The sequence below is a fragment of the Bubalus bubalis genome, chromosome 18, assembly GCF_019923935.1.
Source record: "Bubalus bubalis isolate 160015118507 breed Murrah chromosome 18, NDDB_SH_1, whole genome shotgun sequence".
NCBI classification, from domain to species: domain Eukaryota; kingdom Metazoa; phylum Chordata; class Mammalia; order Artiodactyla; family Bovidae; genus Bubalus; species Bubalus bubalis.
In genome coordinates this window covers 10204505-10223720 of record NC_059174.1, presented here as the reverse complement: position 1 = coordinate 10223720, position 19216 = coordinate 10204505, and the positions used below count along the sequence as shown (strand labels likewise).

General features: G+C 50.3%; 1 protein-coding gene across 5 annotated transcripts in view; it reads right to left on the bottom strand.

Moving 5' to 3' along the window:
• The window catches only part of WFDC1 (WAP four-disulfide core domain 1), a 41934-nt gene extending 24652 nt beyond the window's left edge, over positions 1-17282 (bottom strand). For 3 of the 5 annotated variants that reach the window (XM_044932211.1, XM_006045718.3, XM_044932212.1), the window contains exons 1-2: positions 11301-11398; positions 3665-3857 (exon numbers count right to left, since the gene is read on the bottom strand). In XM_044932211.1, the coding sequence (XP_044788146.1) occupies positions 3665-3857; positions 11301-11383 (276 nt within the window). In that variant the 5' untranslated portion in view covers positions 11384-11398. Of the gene's footprint in view, positions 1-3664; positions 3858-4006; positions 4149-11300; positions 11399-17078 lie in introns of those variants that run through there. The other 2 variants (XM_044932213.1, XM_006045716.3) reach the window with 2 other exon arrangements.
• Positions 17283-19216: the final 1934 nt, after the last annotated feature.

Here is a 19216-nt window from a genome sequence, read left to right as displayed (position 1 = left end):
CAGGCCACCAGGCCGCCATGGCGGCTACAGTGAGTCCCATCTGGGGGATCTGCTCAGAGGATCCTGAGATAGAACGCAGGGTGAACACCTGGCCTGACACGTAGGAAGGACTGTTCTTATGACTTTCATCAAATGCCAGGAAAGCAAAGCGCAAAACACCAGCTCCACCGAACAGACCCTGAGCATCCCAGAAGGGCTCTTGGGCTATTGATAAACATTCCACTCCCTGGCCTATTCCGTCTTATCTAGCCTCGTAAATATCTGGCTCTGTCTTTATTTTTATTAGTGCATAGAGAGTGGTATTCCCCTGCCAGGCCCTGAGCTGGAGGCTCTTGTGGTCTTTCCTCTGGACTGCAAAGCAGCACCGCTGCCTCCCAGGCTGCAGGCAAGGCAACGGAGGCTCACAGAGGACAAGCCTTCTTCTCCTTACGAGCCTCCGAAAGGGCCTCCCCTGTCTTCCTCTCTGGCACTGTGTCTAGAGCAGGAAAAGGCATACAGTGTCCAGGAAATTCCCCGGAACCCCTCTGCCCACTCTGCCAAGGGGCGGGGCTTCAGGAAGGGGAGGAGCCAGGATGCAGGATGCTGGCAGCCACACTGGTCCAGGTTTAACACCCAGGTCTCCACATGCAGTCTGTGCCAGTTTCCATGGTGTAAATACTCCCACCGGGGCTGATTTTAAGCCACCAGTGTGAGACTGCTGAATGAGGAGTGGAGAAGAGATGTGTAAAAGCTCCCGATGGATGGTATTTCTACCTCATAGGTGCTACAGACACAAATAATCTTGAGAGCAGGTAGCGTGGTTAAGATGTAGCAAAATAATTAGGAGGTAATATGCTTCTGATAAGGAGGACTTCCTTTCTTTTTCATGTAAATTACATAAATTTATATGACCTAATTTTTAATAAGGGCTCTATTTAACTCTGGAGTGGTACAAGTGGGCTTCACATAAACCTGGAGGCCCACCTCCCCTTGCCCTGACCTGCCCCAGAAGCCACAGCTGAAAAGCTGACTCAGCTTAGGTGGGGCAGTGGGGGCCACGTGGGAAGTCTGGCCCCTGAATATGCAGGGGCTGCTTCCTATCACTCCTAAATTCCCTGCTGGACATTTGCATGGAAATTAGAATCAGAACTGAAAGGGTCCTGGAGGTCATCTGATCCTCTGCCTTCCATTTCCCAAGTAATGACCTGAGGCCCAGAGAGGGGCAGTGAGCAGCCCAAAGTTGCACAGCTCATTAGAGATGTCACTGAGATAAATTCCTGGGCCTGGTGCCCTGCTCAGTCTCCCTAACCATTGAGTCACCAGTCAACAGCCTGTCTTTCCCCAGGGGCTCTCTCCAAGGTACATTCTTGGCACAAATCTCTTCTGTGTCCTGGAGCTGGGGAGGGAAGCAGATATCTGTTGATAACAGGGGAGAGTTTCAATCCAGTGAGTACACACTCAAAGCACCTACATTCTGATAAACAGTGGCTAAGTAATTTGGTTCCCGAAGCCCAGCCAGGCATGTGTTCTTAGAGACTTCCCCCACCCCAGTGCACACTGCCCCCAATCTTCCCAGCCTCCTCATTCCTCCTTGTGAGATGTCATGGCATTGCTCCTGTGATGCTCTGGGTCAAGGTGGAAATGAGACCAGGTGATGTACCAGAAATTTTTCTGCGGTCCTAGAACCAGAGAACTAGATACTTTGTGGCCTAAATCGGCAGGCTGGGCCAGTGAAGAGCACAGGAGAGCCCAATCTGACAAGGGTTGACTCTCCTCCCTCCAAACACCTACCACCATTTCACTTGCTACTACGCTTTTCTACACCCACATGGCCTCCTGCCTGACCTGTAAAAGCGTGAGCCCTGGAGGCTGAGATTAGCCTCAGTACAGCTTCATACATCGTACCATGCCTAGCATCATTAAACATTCCCTTTTCCCTCTTCTCTGCCTGGAAAACTCCTATTCATCCTTCAAAGCCCTGGGTTGAATATCCCCAACAGTGGAAAACCTTCCCTGACTCCCCTGGCACAGAGCTGTACATATTCTTCTGGCCTTCCTTTGTATTTGCCCATAATTTACCCACAAGGATGTATGGGATGCCTTCTTCATGGCAGGCACCTGGCAAGGCACCAAGAACACTGCACTGAAGGAGACAGAATCAGGCCCTACTGTGAAGACCCTACATTCCCTCTGGGGAGCCAAACAGCACCAATTTCATAATTATTTGAGCCAAAGTCACCACGTCACACGGACCACTCAGTATGTGCTGTGTTTGATGGATATGGAGTCATTCACTCTTCACCCTTAGGCTGAGAGTGTTAGTAGATCTTCCTGAACCTTCTATGCCTCTGTGCTCCCTTTTGGGGCAGGGAACCTAAAATGACATCCTCCCCCAGCCTTAGTCTCTCTCCTAGTCCCCTTCCTGCATTATTTACCTTCTCAACGCTTGTCGACAGATACGACATCAGAGATCCTGTGGGTGTGGTCTCAGACCACCACAGTAAAGCCAATTCCATCAATGTTTTGGTTTCCCAGCACGCCTACAAGTTACGTTTACATTATGCCACAGCATATTAAGTGTGTAACAGCATTACATCTAAAAAACACACAATGTACACACGTTAATCACAAAAATGCCCTATTGCTGAGAAATGCTAACTGTCCTCTGAGCCTTCAGTGAGTCGCAATCTTTTCACAATAGTCACATCAAAGATCACTGATCACAGATCAATATAACAAACAGAATAAAAATAGAGTGTGAAATAGCGGGGGAATTACCAATGTGGGATACAAAGACACAGAGCTACAAATGCTGTTGGAACGATGACGCCGGTATAGCCACAGACCTACACAGGAAAATCAGATGTGCTTGGATACATTTCCCTTTAGCTTCTCATTCATTCTCTGCAACCCCAGGCCTGTGGGGGTAACACTCCCAAGGCTTGGGGATACAAGTTGGCATCCTTACAGTCTAGGGCAACCTGGGTAAACAGTGGCCATCTAACTGCCTATTTGTTTGAACAAACTGAAAGGAATGCACAGTCTTTCTCAGATGAGATCACTGGTGCTCAGAGATGTCAAACAACTTACCTGAAGTCACACAGCCTGTGAGCAAGAGTACAGATCCAAACTCAGGGCTGCAAGGCCCATGCTTCTCACCTCTGGTCTTGGTGTGCCATCCCTCTGTATGGCTGTCACATGTTACCCAGCTGCTCAGCCTATTCAATGAGGCCATCCTTAAGGGCAGGAGCTGCTGGCTGTCTCTGTGTTGTACCCACAGGACCACACACGGAGCCTGGCCCAGAGCAGTTTCTACCAAGTGTTTACTGAGTGAGTCAGGAAGCACACAGAAGCATAATTGCATCCTACCGACATTTGGTTATTGATTGCTGAGAAACAGCACTCAGTTTTAAGTCCTTGGACTCTTAAATTAGGTGCTGTTTGTCAGGAGAAAGTAACCTTGGGTAAGGAAAGCCCATCGCTGTCCCCCCGTGTGTTTTTAGGGGCCCCTGGCTTCTCTATTTCCAGGCACGGAGCCTTTTGAGGGCTGTGAGGTCCGTCTGCCTGCCCACCCGACTTTGGCACGATTCAGATAAAGATGCCTGCCCTGGCCTGCCCGCGTGTGGGGGGCGAGAATTGCCCATCTCCCCCCGGCCCCCAGCAGCCCCCCCACCTGGGCACTTACACGGGCCCTCTCCGCCAGCCTCGAGGGCAATGCCCGCTTCCAGAGGTTCTTGGTGGAAGCGGCTTCAAGGAGCAGCAGAAGCAGGAAGCACAAAGTCCAGCTGACCTTTCTCCGGCCACTGCCCATCCTGTAGCTGGTTCGAGGTGTTTCTTCCTGGATGGTCAGAGGAGAGGGGTGCTCCAGCCGGTGGGTCCTAGAATGGGGAGCAGAAGTGTGCTCGGGCTGCTGGAGAGTTTCTCGGCTCCACTCGGCCGGGTCCCTGGGATCATGTGTCCTCGCCCAGCCCAGGCCCCCACCCCCATCCCCTGGTGGGGGCCGCCCGCCAGGTTATTTTTAGCTTGCCCTATTCCATCTGGCCCCAGAGACTCCCCGCCAGACGTCTGCAGCCGAGGCGGCTCAGAAGGCAGCGGCAGCAGACGGGGGCATCACGCTGCTTGGAGACGTGGCTGGGAGTGGCCCTGTCACACAGGGATAATGAGCACTTCCTTGCAGGCTGGGCAGTCCCCTCCCCAGGAGAGGTGCTGGCTTTGGGGGCTGGCTGGGGCCGGGTGGGGGTGGGCACACAGGGGATGGGTTGGGGGCTTCCGGCTGCTACTCTGTCCAAACTCGAGGCTGGTCTGACAAACTCTTCTGCCCACAAAACTTCTTTGGAAGACTTGTTGCTGAACGGGGCCCAGCGGAGCACATGGCTGAGGGGAGAGTGCCCTTGAACCCTGGAAACCTCCTCTCCAGTGTGGGCATGTGGACTGTTACTCAAACGTCATGGGTCTCTTGGGAGTTCTGTGCATTTGTGCAAGTAAAGCACTTCACGGACATCCTAACGGTGCTATAAATGTCAGCTTGTGTGTTTTATACACAACTCCATATTTCATAAACTTCGTACTCTATCACCTGTTCTCAGCAACCCCAAGACAGGCATTGCTACGATGTCCATTTTACAGATGGAGAAATAGAGGTACGACACTTGCCTGAGGTCAGGCAGTGGTGGCAGGGCTGGGGCTCCACACCTGCCCTGTCTGATCACTGTGACGCCAGCAGGGGCAGTTCTGGGCTTAGATGCCCCTGGGCCGGGTCCCAGCTCAGCCTCGGTCTGTGGGGTGCTGACTGCTCCTCAATTCTCTCATCTGAGACATGGAGTTTGTGGTCACTCATCACAGTGACAGTGGGAAGTTCCTACACCCTGGAGTGGGATGTAGGCTCTCAAGGTCAAGATGCGGGGGCATCTCTCTTACTGAATGCACCCGGTGCCCTGCACAATGCCAGAATGCACCAGCACTGGCCGGATGCACAGAGTAACTCATCATCGTGACGACTCCACAAGGGCATCTACAGACGAAGAGACGGTCACAAAAGTCAGGCGTGTTTCCCGAAGCCCCCCTTCATGGCTGACCTCTCAGGCATCCCCTCAGGACATCTCCCAGGGCCTGGCACACAGCAGGTACTCAATAAATGTTCTTTAACTGAGCTATCAATTCCTCAGCTGGATTCGGACCACGGGGACCCAGGACGCCAAGTAGTGTCCTATCAGTTAATGTCTTGCGATTGTTAACTTGTGAAAATGCTCTTCCCGAAGCATTTACCACAAGGGCGACTATTCTGGGAACACGGTGGCCCTGCGGGTTTCGTGTGGAAGGAGAAAGGGCTCTGAGACGAGAAATAAACATGGTACAAATCCCCCCGGGAACGCAGTGCTTTCCTTTGATCAGGGTGAGGCAGGGTCCCGGCCTGACAGCCAGCTGGACGCTCCCAGCTGGGGCCGAGGGGGCCCCTCAGGATGTCAGGGCGGGCGGCTCCTCCCCTATTCCTGCCAAGCCTCAGAACTTTATGTTCCAAGTGGCGGAGGTCCTCCTGGCTGATCTGAGCTCTGGAGACCTGGACATGATCCTAAGCTTAGCGGGCTGCCCTCCTGGGACTCATCAAGCTGGAGTGTGACTTCCTGCAGAACTGTGGGCGAGGTTTCCTCTGGGAAAGCCTTGGAGCTGGCAAGGCCTTTCATCTCCTCTGCTGCCAGGGGCCAGCTGGAGAGGTCTGCCAGCCAGGGTCTGACAGCCACTGCTGACCACTTTCCTCCTCCAGGAAGACAGGAAAATAGCTCCCTTAAAAATACAGAGGGCACAAGTGCATGCTCTCTAAGGAGCAAAGGATATGGCCCATGGTTACAGGGTCTAGGAGGAAATCCTGCCCTTCCAACCCCCATAAGCTTCCCCACCAGATCACCAAGGCAGTGATTCCTTCCCCTAAAAGGCAGAACATTTCTTCCACAGTGAACCAATCCGGCAAATAAGTACTTTAGGAAAAGGGACAGGGGGTATTAAATTCATACTTTATACTCAAGTGTGAGTGACTTCCAGCAGAAAGAAACACAGAAGCATAAAAAGGAAGAACAGAGAACATTCAATTTGTTCCAACATTTGAACACCTACTATGTGCCAGACTGGCGAGAGTAAAACCAGGCCTAGCCCCTGCTTTTACAGGGCTTAACAAGTGGAGGAGTCAGATATTTATCAGTGTTTTTAAAAAACACTTTGATGGTACTTTTTGGTGCCAGGCACAGTTTCAAGTGCATAAAAAAAATAATTCATTTAACCTATCACAACTCTATCAAATAGCTATTATCATCCCATTTTACAGATAAGGAGACTGAGTCTCAGACATACAGTGGAGTGCTTTAAAAATATTCACTCATTTAATCTATCAAAATTATGTTAGGTCAGTACTCTTACTATCCCCATTTTACAGACAGGAAAACTAAGGGTCAGAGAAATGAACAAACTGCCAAACTGTTCAGTTCAGTTGCTCAGTCGTGTCTGACTCTTTGCAACCCCATGGACTGCAGCACACGAGGCCTCCCTGTCCATCACCAACTCCCAGAGTTTATTCAAACTCATGTCCATCAAGTTGGTAATGCCATCCAACCATCTCATCCTTTGTCGTCCCCTTCTCCTCCTGCCTTCAATCTTTCCCAGTATCAGGGTCTTTTCAAATGAGTCAGTTATTCACATCAGGTGGCCAAAGTATTGGAGTTTCAGCTTCAGCATCAGTCCTTCCAATGAATATTCAGGACTGATTTCCTTTAGGATGGACTGGTTGGACTCCTTGCAGTCCAAGGGACTCTCAAGAGTCTTCTCCAACACCACAGTTCAAAAGCATGAATTCTTTGGTGCTCAGCTTTCTTTATAGTTCAACTCTCACATCCATACATGACTAATGGAAAAACCATTGCTTTGATTAGATGGACCTTTGTTGACAAAGTAATGTCTCTGCTTTTTAATATGCTGTCTAGGTTGGTCACAGCTTTTCTTCGAAGGGAGCAAGTGTCTTAATTTCATGGCTGAAGTCACCATCTATAGTGATTTTGAAAGCCCCCCAAAATAAAGTCTCTCACTGTTTCCATTGTTTCCCCATCTATTTGCCATGAAGTGATGGGACTGGATGCCATGATTTTAGTTTTCTGAATGTTGAGTTTTAAGTCAACTTTTCCACTCTCCTCTTTTTCACATGCCAAACTGTGGATGGTTGATAACTGGCAGACCTGGGACTGCAACTCAGGCATTTGCTTTCAAAGTCTGGGCTCAAAACTATTGCACTGAGTGTCCAGAGGAGCTAAACTGCAACATGGGCAGATGGGCTGCGGGGGGAGGCACTGTGACCTAGTCACAAAAGCCAGCAGAGGTCTCCCAGGAAGTGGCCACACATCTGAGAAGTGAAGGATGGGGCTGGACAGAGAATGGGCTTGAGATGCGGACTGATGGGGTCAGAACACGCTGCTGCCCAGGAAGAGGGCGGGGGCAGGGGAAGAGCCTGGGTTGGCCCTTACCCAGTGGTGAAGTGGTGCTACCATCCGAACAGAGTCACGTTGTTCCATGTGCCCTTGGTGCTTTTGCCTTCCTGGGCCTTTCCCCTACTAAAAAAAAAAAATAATAAAAATAATCTTTTATGACTGCACTGATAAAAAGATAAATATAATCCAAGCTGGAATATCAGTTCAGTTCAGTCGCTCAGTCGTGTCCGACTCTTTGCAACCCCATGAATCGCAGCACGCCAGGCCTCCCTGTCCATCACCAAGCTGGAATATATTCTTTTTATTTTCTTTGGGTTTTTTTTGGCTGAACTGTGTGGCATGTGGAACCTTAGTTTCCTGCTTAACAGTCAAAACTGTGACCCCTGCATTGGGAGTGCAGAGTCTTAACAACTGGACTGAGAGGGAAGTCCCTACTTCCTTTGATTTTAAGAGAATTTAACACACCTTTCTGGGCCCATAAAAGTCTAGTAGGCCCCGAGCTGTGTGCCTGAAGATGACCCTGGGCCCAAATACTGCTGTGTGATGTTGGGCAAGGTTTTGCGCCCTCCGAGCCAGAATTAAACAGAGACGATAGGTGAGTCTGTGTAGGAGGTGCCAGGTCTCAGCAGTGTCCTCTGTGAGAGGAGGGAGGGCCGCTGGGAAAGGCTGCTCAGCTGGCCTGAAGCAGAGCCCGCCCTGCTCCACTCCAGCCAGTGAACGACAGCAGATGTCCCCTGGCCGCCCGTCCTTGGAGACCCCGGCCCTGAGCTCACTTCACCCAGCCTCCCTGTCCCTGACCTCCACTCAGCGTCCCTCTCCCTCCTTCACTCTGCTCTCCAGCCAGGAAACTCCCCACGTCTCTCCGCTGCTCCCCCTCCTCTCATGCCCCAGAGTGACTGGTCTGAGACCAGACTCCCCGGGAACTGACCCTCCGTTCTGGCCACTGGGAGCTCCCTTGCTTTCTTTTGCCATTCAAGACGGCTGTGGGGCGAGGTCCCCTTTCAAGTAGCAGGTCCCCTTTCACGAAGGGGCACTTGGATGGAAAGGTTATGCGGGGAGGCTGGCTGCCTCGTGGCCCCTTCCTCCCACAGCTGAGACTGGGACCAGTTCCACCAGTGGGCTCAGCCTCTCTCTAGCTGCCGGGCCAGGTCGCTGCCAGCTTCTCGTGGTTTTGCCCACAGGACCTGGACTCACCCTCAAAGCAGCGTTTCTCTCTCTGCGGCTTGTCTTTCTCCCCCAAGGCACCTCTGATCATGAAACCCCTCCCTATTGCCCCTCCTGAGCCGAAGGCCTTGCCACGGTCCTGTTGGGATGTGGCTGAAAACACAATCCGCAGGGCTTTCCAGTCTGGACTGGCCTTTCTCCACCTGGCTGCATGGGAGCATCACCCACGGGAGGGGCTGTCAATCACATCCACACCTGGGTCCAGCCCAGGTCAAGGGAATCAGAACCCAGTGGTTTCCAAAGTTCCCCAGCTGATTCTAATGAAGAGTCAGGGTCAGGAGCCCTGACAAAGTTGGCCTCTCCTCTGACCAGTCCCCACCCTGACCTTCAGGGCTGTTGTCCCTACACATTCCCTCCTGCCTCTCCCTGCTGCCACATGCCAGCCTTTCCCTACACATACACACACACATTCACCATGCACCTAAGCCATAGGGCCTTTGCATATGCTATTTCCACTTCCCAACATTCTTCCTGGTTTTCTTGGCTGAGTAAATTATTTTTATTTATTTATTTTGCTGTGCTATGTGGCTTGAACAAAGGTCTGTACAGTCAAAACTACAGTTTTCCCAGTAGTCATGTACAGATGTGAGAGTTGGACCATAAAGAAAGCTGAGCGCCAAAGAATTGATGCTTTTGAACTGTTGTGCTGGAGAAGACTCTTGAGAGTCCCTTGGACTGCAAGGAGATCAAACCAGACCATCCTAAAGGAAATCAGTCCTGAATATTCATTGGAAGAACTAATGATGACGCTCCAATACTTTGGCCACCTGATAAGAAGAGCCGATTCATTGGAAAAGACCCTGATGCTGGGAAAGATTGAGGGCAAGAGGAGAAGCAGGTGACAGAGGATGAGATGGTTGGATGGCATCACTGACTAGATGGACATGAATTTGGGTAGACTCCAGGAGTTGGTGCAGGACAGGCATGCTGCAGTCCATGGGGCCACAAAGTCAGACACAACTGAGAGACTGAACAACAATGTGGCTTGTGGGATCTTAGTTCCCTGACCAGGGATCAAACTCGGGCCTTGGCAATGAAAGCTCAAAGTCCTAACCAGTGGACCGCCAGCGAAGGCCCTGCTGAGTAACCTCGTTAAGCCTCAGCTCTCAGCGAAACAGCCCCTTCGTCCTGGAAACGTTCCAGACCAGTTCAGTTCCCCTAGAGCAGGCTTTCACATCCCCATGTACCTCTGCTTGCCAGGACCCACACAACCCAACGGTGGAAGGCACGATTCTTTCTTACCACACCTGACTCTCCTGATAGACAGTCAGCACCCTCAGAGCCAGGCTGGTGTCTGTCTATACAGTTTTTGGTTTATTCTTTCTTTCCTCCTATGCAGCTGGCACATAGTAGGGGCTTGGTGAACACCCACCGATCAGTTAAATGGATGCTCCCACACCCCTCTTCCAGGGCTGCAGCCCAGATGGCTTTGCTGGGCCCTCTTAATGCCAGCGTGGGGCTTCCCAGATGGTGCCAGTGGTAAAGAACCTGCCTCCCAATGCAGGGGACGCAGGAGATATGGGCTCAACCCCTGGGTTGGGAAGATCCCCTGGAGCAGGAACCAGCCTACTGGTTCTAGTACTGGCAACCCATTCCAGTACTCTTGCCTGGAAAATTCCAGGGACAGAGGAGACTGGCAGGTTCCAGTCTTGGGGGGAGGGGGGGTTGCACAGAATCGGACACAACTAAGCAACTGAGCACAATACCAGCCAGTGACCCAAGTCACAAGCCACCAAGCACCAAGTCCCCTGACCTGGCTGGATAAACTTGAGCCCCTATAGGGGGAACTAAGATCCCACAAACCACATAGCATGGCCAAAAAAAAAAAAGACAGAAACAGATTCTATTTATCTGTGCCTCTATCCTACACCAGGGCAAGGGGGTAGCTAAATTCAACAGTTCAGCAATGATCCCAAGAACTCAGCTCAGCTGCCAAGACAAGCAAATAGCTGCTTCTTTTGGTCGATCACTCAACTCAGTCAACCTCGTGAGGGTCAAGGTCAGACAATCCACGATGCCGCTGATGGGGGCTTCACAAAACCTAAGCCGGGTGAAATCATCCAAGATGCTATTTTAATGCCAAGGATGTAATTTTTTTTTTTTTTTTTAATGAAGGAAAAAAAAGAAACCAACTCTGACTCCAGAAAAGCTAGACGTCAGAACACTCCCTTTTGCTGATATAAGGCCTGGGAGGTGAGCTGGAGATTTCACAATCCTTTCCTCAAGCAAAGGCTTAACTTTCCTGGGAAGCAAATGTTTCCCACGTTTGTACACACCAGCCTTATCTTGTGCCTTCCTGGAGCCATCAGGATCTCTGTGTCTTGTGACATAGAGTGACTGGATAAAGTGAGGGAGATCCCCTCTGTCATGAAGGGGATGGTCCAGTGGGAAGACACAGACCAAGAAAGCAGGTAAATTGTGCTACGTGCTGAAATGACCCAAAGTCTGAGGCAGTGACTGTGGGGTACCTTGTGGGATGGGGAATTCCTTTCAAATCGGGTGGGGAGGAGCAGCGTCCAGGGGATGACGTCTAAACCAGACATGGGGAGGAGTAGAGTCCAGGGGCTGACTAAACCAGAGGTGGTGAGGAGCAACAAGGTGGGACGAGTCTTCCAGGAAGGGGCCACCTACCTCTGGCCCCATCCTGCTGGGAGGTAAAATTGTGAAGGGGTAGGACACGACTGAGCGACTTCACTTTCACTTTTCACTTTCATACATTGGAGAAGGAAATGGCAAGCCACTCCAGTGTTCTTGCCTTGAGGATCCCAGGGACGGGGGAGCCTGGTGGGCTGCCGTCTATAGGGTCGCACAGAGTCGGACACGACTGAAGCGACTTAGCAGCAGCAGAAGGGGTGAGAAGCAGGCTCTTCCTGTATCCTGAAATGAGGGGAGGAACTGGAGAAAAAGATGGTGGGAGCAGGATTTTTAAGATCAGTCACAGTGATGAGGGTGGATGATCCCCCTACAGCTCTGACCACCTGGATGATTGGCTGGAGCCAATCATATAGTACCACCCAACCCCTACTGGTGATTGGCTCAGGAATGGGTCTGTCATCTGATCTGGGCCAATGAGGTATGAGGAGAAGTCAGGGGTGGTGCTTCTGGGAAAGTGGTCCTCATACCCATGGACCTGTGAAAAAGCGGTGATCCATCTGTGCGTCTAAACTTTAGTCAGGTTGCAGTGCCAAGATCTGCAGCAGCCACTATGCCACAACAAGGGGAGCTGATCAGAGAGTGAGGCCAACACTGAAATAGTTGCATGGGAATAAAAAAACAACCCTGAATTCTTGGGGACGTTTTTGAGCTGTTGAATTTAGTCAGTCTTGGAGTTGTCCTACCTCTGGGCTTATTTCAGGGGACAAGCTAATCTTCCTTAGGGTTAAGCCAGGAGAGTTGGAGCTTTTTGTTAGTGACTGCTGCATACATCCTGACGCATACAAACCAAGTTTCTGTCTAATCTGGCTGATGAGCATCTATGAAAGCAGAAGCTACAGGGGACAGAGTAGGGACTCACATTTCTTGAGTAGGCACATATTTACTATGCACCATACTTTGTACTAGGCACTTTATGTAGGCCTGTCCTTAATCCTCCCACCAGCCCTCTGAGGCAGCTCCTACAATGTTATCCCACTCAGCAGAAGAGGAAACTGAGGCTGTGAGCCGAATATACTTGCCTGATTCCAACTGGCAGGAGCAGGATGTGAACCCAGGTCTGCCTGGGTGCTTGGCCAGCCTGCTTCCTGGAGGCGTGATGGTGCTGCCCTGGCAGGGGAGGAGCCTCCGCACGGGCTGAGCCAGGGTTTTCTGCAGACATCCAGCATCCCCCAGGAGCTGAGGACACTGATCTGCCTGACAGCCAGCAGCCCCCTAGAGCCAAGAGCCCCCTGAGAGATAGAGGGAACCTGGTGGGATTCCATTTGGCCATAGGGACACCATTGTCAAAACCCCCATGGTGACTCCACGCAAACCCCTCCTTCCTTCCTCTGCCTCGCCCTTCCTGGGGGGTCAGTGATCCGGACCACTTGGTGGGAAGTGGTCAACATGGACACAGCAGGGCACCCTGCCCTTCCCCATAGGGACCTTGGAGAATGCTCTAGCTTGACAGCAGGGTAAAAAAAGAAGCGAAGGAAAGAATCCTTGACCCTTATTAAGCAGTGCCTGGTGCACATGAGTCTATCGCTTGGCAGAAACACGCCGTCCCACCATAAATCACTGTGCAATGGGAACAGACATTTAGAAGGCGATTTCTGCCTGGCTGGGCTTGCAGGGTCCCAGCCCTGTCTGGCGGGCGGGAAAGGTGACAGCCCTGCTCAGGGCCCCTGTCCTGTTCTTTTTCTGCATCCATTCCTCAAAAGTCAGCCCTCAGCCACTTTTCTGGCTCTTATTCAACTATTTTTCTTATTACAGAGGCATGGATTTTTGTATCACAGGAAGACAGAAACAATGATACACATTTAAAGCAGGTGGATTAATGCCAGGACTTGGTCACACAAGCTACGGGAGGGCTGAGAAGCCCAACAAGAGACAGTGAGGTGACCTGGAGACAAACAGCAAGATGCCGCTGCCCCACCCCCCGGTGGGGGGTGATACGGAGATTGGATGCCCGTCACAGAAGGATGATGCCTGGTGATGCTGGAACCACAGAGGAGACAGCCACTGCTCAGGGCCCTGCTCCCAGTGTACAGATGGGGAGAAACCCCTCTCCCCCGCTTCTGCCTCCTGCCTTCCTGCCTTCTATCAGGGCCTCCCACTGGCGGAGCCCAGTGACACGACAGCTGAGGGTGGACTGTCCACGAATTAGTCCACTTGTAGAGTCCCCCACAGCAGGAGAGGAGGATGGCTCTAGGGGAAACAGGCCCACCAAGTACAGGTAGACAGGCAGTCACTACAGAACAGCCCCATTCCTTACACACACACACGCACACACACACACAATGCCTACCTTTCCTCCTCTTTTGCTTCCTCTAACTGGATCAAAAGCTGACGGAACCCATGCCACAGCAGCAGAAATTTTCCATTCATTTGTTAAATGTTTTTACTGAGCATCTACTGTGTACTAGGTATTCCTGTAGGCCTGGGGAGCCTGCATTGTAATAAGGGGAGAGGGAGTGTTGCTCCACCTGTCAGAACAAGAAACCAATGAATGAACAAGACTATCTCAGGGTGGCGGGCGCTATGAAGACAATAAAGCAATCATGAGCAGGGGGAATGAGGCGGATAAATACAGAGGTGGGCAGGGAAGGCCTGTGTGAGCAGGTGACATCCTAGCCATGAACAGTGATGAAAATGAATCACCTGTATGGAGAGAAGGTCAAGGCATTTTCCAGGCAGTGGACAAAGCAGGTGAAAGGTCCTGAGGAGAGCACCTGCTTGGTTTGCTCTAAGCATCGTAATGTAACTAACTTGCCAAAGGGTTTCTACTCTGTGGAACAAAACCAAGAAACAGCTTCTCAGCCATGCTATGTGGGACCTCACGGCTCTGCCTTGTGTATCAGGACATTCAGTTAGGAAATTTTGTCCAGTTGTGCTAACTCCAAGTTCTGGTTCTGAGTTCTCTTGGAGAGAAGGCTTGTTGTGAGGCCAGGGACCACATACCAGGCTTGTTTGTCCTCGACCCCTCAGGCAATTCAGGCTCTTTGTTCTCTGGGACAGCTCTTCCTCCCAAAGACTCCGGTCCCTCTTCTTTGAACCTAATATAACAAAGACTCCCCAAGCATATTAACAAATGCAAATAGATAGGGGGTGGGTTCCAGAGTTGTGGTGTTGGGGCCGCCCAGCTCCACCGAGCCACAGTGACGTGTGGGACATCAGGGGGGCAGGAAGGAGGCGCCAAGCGGGACAAACAGTGACACCATTCACAGCCTTGGATCTCCCACCACAAACACGCTTGGTGTGGAGACGGGAATGGCAACCCACTCCAGTATTCTTGTCTGAAGAATCCCACGGACAGAGGAGCCTGGCAGGCTACTACTGTTCATGGGGTTGCAAAAGAGTTGGACACAGCTTAGCAAGTAAACAACAAAGACATTATACAACACTCCATTCAGTAACAGAAGAATACACATTCTTATCAAGTGCAGATGGGGCTTTCACCAAAATAAAGCATACATTAGATCACAAAATAAACCCTAACACATTTAAAAGGCATCAAATCATACAAAGTATGTTCTCTGACCATAATGGAATTGAAATAGGAATAAATGAAAGACAAAAGAAATATCCTCAAACACCTGGACATTAAATAACACTTCTAATTAATCCATAAGTCAAAGATGAGATCTTAAGAAAGAACTATGACCCAAATAAAAATGAAAATACCACACATATCAAAACTTGTACTATGTAGCTAAAGCAGTGCTTAGAGGCATATTTATAACACTTAGAATAAAAGAAACATCTCAAGTTAAAAATTTGTTTCTATCTATAGAAATTAGAAAAAAAAGAACAAAGTTAACCTAAAGCAAGAGGAAGAGAGGGTCAGTCATAAAAATAAACAGAAAAGGTTACATTAATAAAATTAAAAACATAAAATTAAGAAAATTAATGACACTATAATTTGTTCTTTAAAAGGATCAGTAAAATTGACAAGTCTCAAATGAGACTCATGAAGAAAAATCAATATGACAAATATTATGATAACTAGAAATAAAAGAGGGACTATCATTGCCAAAACAAAAAGAATGCTCATGGTGGCTTCCCCTGGATGGTAGAATTTGGGTGGATTTCATTTTAGCCCCTATATTACTAATCTATAGTTTCCAATTGGTCTACAGTAATCACCTATTACTAAGACCATGGCCCTGGGTTCAAATCCCAGCTCTTCCACTTCCCAGAGATGTCCCCTGGAGCACAAATGCATCCACATTCTGACACACACCTCACCATCAGGTGGCACAATAATGGCCTCTGCCCCATAGGCTGATGCGCAAACTTTTAAAAGAATATAAAGACTTTGTATAGAATATAACACAGTCAGTGCTTTTATTACATGTCAAACATGGTGATCTCATCATAGAAGATTGGAAAGTTGGTCTAAATAACTGACTTTCATGGCACCTGTGATCTGGGGCATCACAAAAGGCAACTGGAAAAAAAAAAAAAAGCTGGGGAATGATCTCAGGCACCCGCGATCAGCCAGAAGGACAGGAAATGAGATGGGAGTGAATGACTGATGAGCACGTCTGGGACACAGAGAGATGTGCGTCAGTGTCAGAGGGACCAGCCACACTCCTGACCAAAGCTGAAAGCTTTCGACATGAAGGGGTCTGTGCAGAGCAGGTGCCCGACACCCAGCCCAATAGGGGGCCTAGGCAGCAGCCAAGCGTCCAAGGGTGACAGAGAGCCTGTGACCCACTGCTACCCACACCCCTTATTCTTGGCGGTTTCACCCTCTGGGACAGGGAATTTGTGACCTTTGTGTGCATGGTGTGGACAGTGATAACTATAGTATGAGTCCCTCAGTCGAGTCCGACCCTGCGACCCCATGGACTGTAGCTCCTCTGTCCATGGGACTCTCCAGGCAAGAATAATGGAGTGGGTTGCCATTCCCTTCTCCAAGGGATCTTCCCAACCCAGGGATTGAACCTGGGTCTCCTGCATTACAGGCGGATTCTATACTCTCTGAGCCACCATGGAAGCATAACAATAACAACAATCACACTTACATAGTCTTACTCTACGCCAAGAAGATGCTCAATGCATATGATAACTCTACGAGGCAGGTACTACCATCAGCCTCATGTCACCGATGGGGAAGCTGAGGCTCAGAGAGAGCTTGCCCAGGGTCACCCAGCCAGCCGGTCAAGGGCTGAGATGGCTCCATCATAATCAGAACACTGTCACCCGGGCTCTGCCATTTGCTGCCCTGACACGTGAACGTGGAGATGAGTCCCAAATCACCTGATGGTCCAAGACACAGATCTCCCACCCCCAACATACACATGAGTACCTAGAGTCACACAGGCCCCAGCTTCCTTGACCCAAAGATTCCCCTTCAACACAATAGCCAGCTCCTGCACCCTGGGTCACCCTGGGCCAGCCCAGGAGAACTTTCCCCCCTGGAGGCTTGTAGAAGAGTCCACACACTCTGCTCTGCTCCCCAGGGACTGCATAGGACTCTGGATCCTCCCTGAGCATCTTCTTGGTGAAGTCCCAGTGTGTGCCCTGTGTCTGATGCCCAAGCAGCCCAGATACACGCTTGGCAATGTGGCTTCCTGGTGTCCTGCCTCCTCCCCAGTACCCTTCCCTGCTTCTAGCTAAATGTTACTTTCCAGTGTCAGAGCCCAGACCTCCCAGCGCTGGGGAAAGGAGGTGGCGGCAGCTCCTTTGAGGACAAATGCATGAGGCTCTCAGGCCCTCCCTCCGAGAGCCATGAGCCCCCTCCCTCGACCAGAGCATCTTTCCTATTACCTGCCTCCAGTGTCGTCTGCTTACTGAGCGAGGACCCCGCAGAGGCAAGCACCAGCAGTTTGCTTCCAGCGATGCCCCTTTACACTTGTCTCAGCCCTCCAGCAATCGAGAAGTGACATCTCCAGTTCTTGATAAACGTGTCTAACAGAAGTCTCAGAAAAGTGGTCCAGGATGTGTAGAGGAAGTGAGCATAATTGAATCTTCAGAAAGAAAGAGACCGAAGGAAGGAAAGAAGGGAGGAGGGAGACATCTGAAATCTCCAACAGATTTCAGAGTTGCCAACAGACCCTGAGAAAGGTAGAGGCCCGGGCACTACTCTGCGGGGACTGGAACCTATCATTAATTATGAAGCAAACACCAGGTGTCAAGGACAGTTGTAGGACTGACTCACGACACCCCCTGCTGGAAGCAGCCTGCCACTGCTGGGGAAAGAAATTGGGTGTTTTGCACTAAAGGTAGAGTAACTGGTCTGACTTTAGTCCCTCTGCCTGAATGCTAAGCAAACAGCAATAAAGATGAATCGAGAAAGATACCTGTTCAAGGGAGCCCATCACCACACTGTGTATCATTGCAAAACATGAGAATGGGGTGGGGGGACAAATGTCCACTCGGTTAACAGAATTAGATATATTTAGACACTGGGATTCCACATGCTATTAAAACAGGGCAATGGTCTGCTTACTGACTTGTAAAACGTTCCTAATGCATTGCCAAGAGGTAACAGTGAATTCTGCAACAGGACGCCTAGTGTGTTTGTTTCACCTTGGCTTAACTCCGTAAAACCCTCTTCAGACGTGTGACCATCAGAACTGTAAGATAATACATTTGTGTTGCTTTAAGCCACTAATTTGAGGTAGCATGTTAGAGCAGCAGTAAGAAAATGATACAGGACAAAGGCAGGGAAGATGGGCTGGAGACACTCACGTGGTCAGCTCGGGTCACTCTCCCCAGGGGTGACCGCCCTCTGTACTTCTCAGCTTGACACCCAGGGTCCTGGGACCCGGCCCCATCCTCCTGCAGCTCATCACCCTCTGCTGTCTGCCGGCCTCTCCCTTCCCAGCCCCACTGCTGTCCGTCAAACACACCAAACTCATTCGTGGACCAAGCCTTTTCATTTGCTACTCTCTGCATCTAGAATGCTCTCCTCCCACCACCAAAACAAAGTGTGCATGTTTGTTCCCTAACCATTCAGGTTGCAGCTCAAATATCACCTTCTCAGAAAGAGAGACAGGTCTTCCCAACTACTCTATCGAAAGCAGTCATCCAGTCAATCTCATAGCCCTATCAAGGATGTCCAGGATGTCTCCAGCATCCATCACTCTCTCTTTTTTCACCTTTGTTTACTACCTGTCTCCTGCTCAAGAAGGTCAGCTGCATGAGAGAAGAGACCTTGTCTATCTTGTGTGCTGGTCACTCCCCAGTGCCTAGCACAGAACCTGAAGTACAGTAGGCATCCAAATACTTAAGGATGGAGATACATGGATGGATGAAGACCGGTGGATGAAAGAAAGACAGAAGGACGGTGGATGGGGAATGGGTGGATGGAAAGACGGGTAGAAGGAGGGAAGCATCATGGGATAGATATTTGGATGGAAGGATGGATAGATGACAGATTGGTGGGTGGATGGAAATATGGGTGGGTGCATAAACATCTATTTGGGTGGGAAGGCTAGGTGGATGGGAGGAAAGATGGAAGGATGAGTGGGTAAAGGGAAGGAAGTGTGGATGATGGATGGATATGGATGGATGGATGATGGCTGGGTAGAAGGATGGATGGGTGGGAAAGTGGCATATAAAAGGGAAAATAGAAGAGCTGATTGGAACAGATAGGTGGTTGGAAGACTGGGTGGATGGATGGGAGAAAGGGATGGGTTGATGAGAGGAGGACAGGGGAAAGGAAAGATATAGAGGGAAGGAAAGCTAGGAGCAGGAATGGCTGGGATGATGAGTGAATGGTGTAGAAGAAGAGCAGACAGATGGAAGGAAGCAAAGATGTGAAATCTCCACGAGGTGGCTGCCGGATTAATCTGGCTAGAGAGTGCTGATGCTAAGTAACTCCCTTCTGTGTTTGAAGGGGGGGCCCAGCTGCTCTACACCTTTCTGACGAGGACTTCTGTTGCCAAGGGACAGAAGTTAAC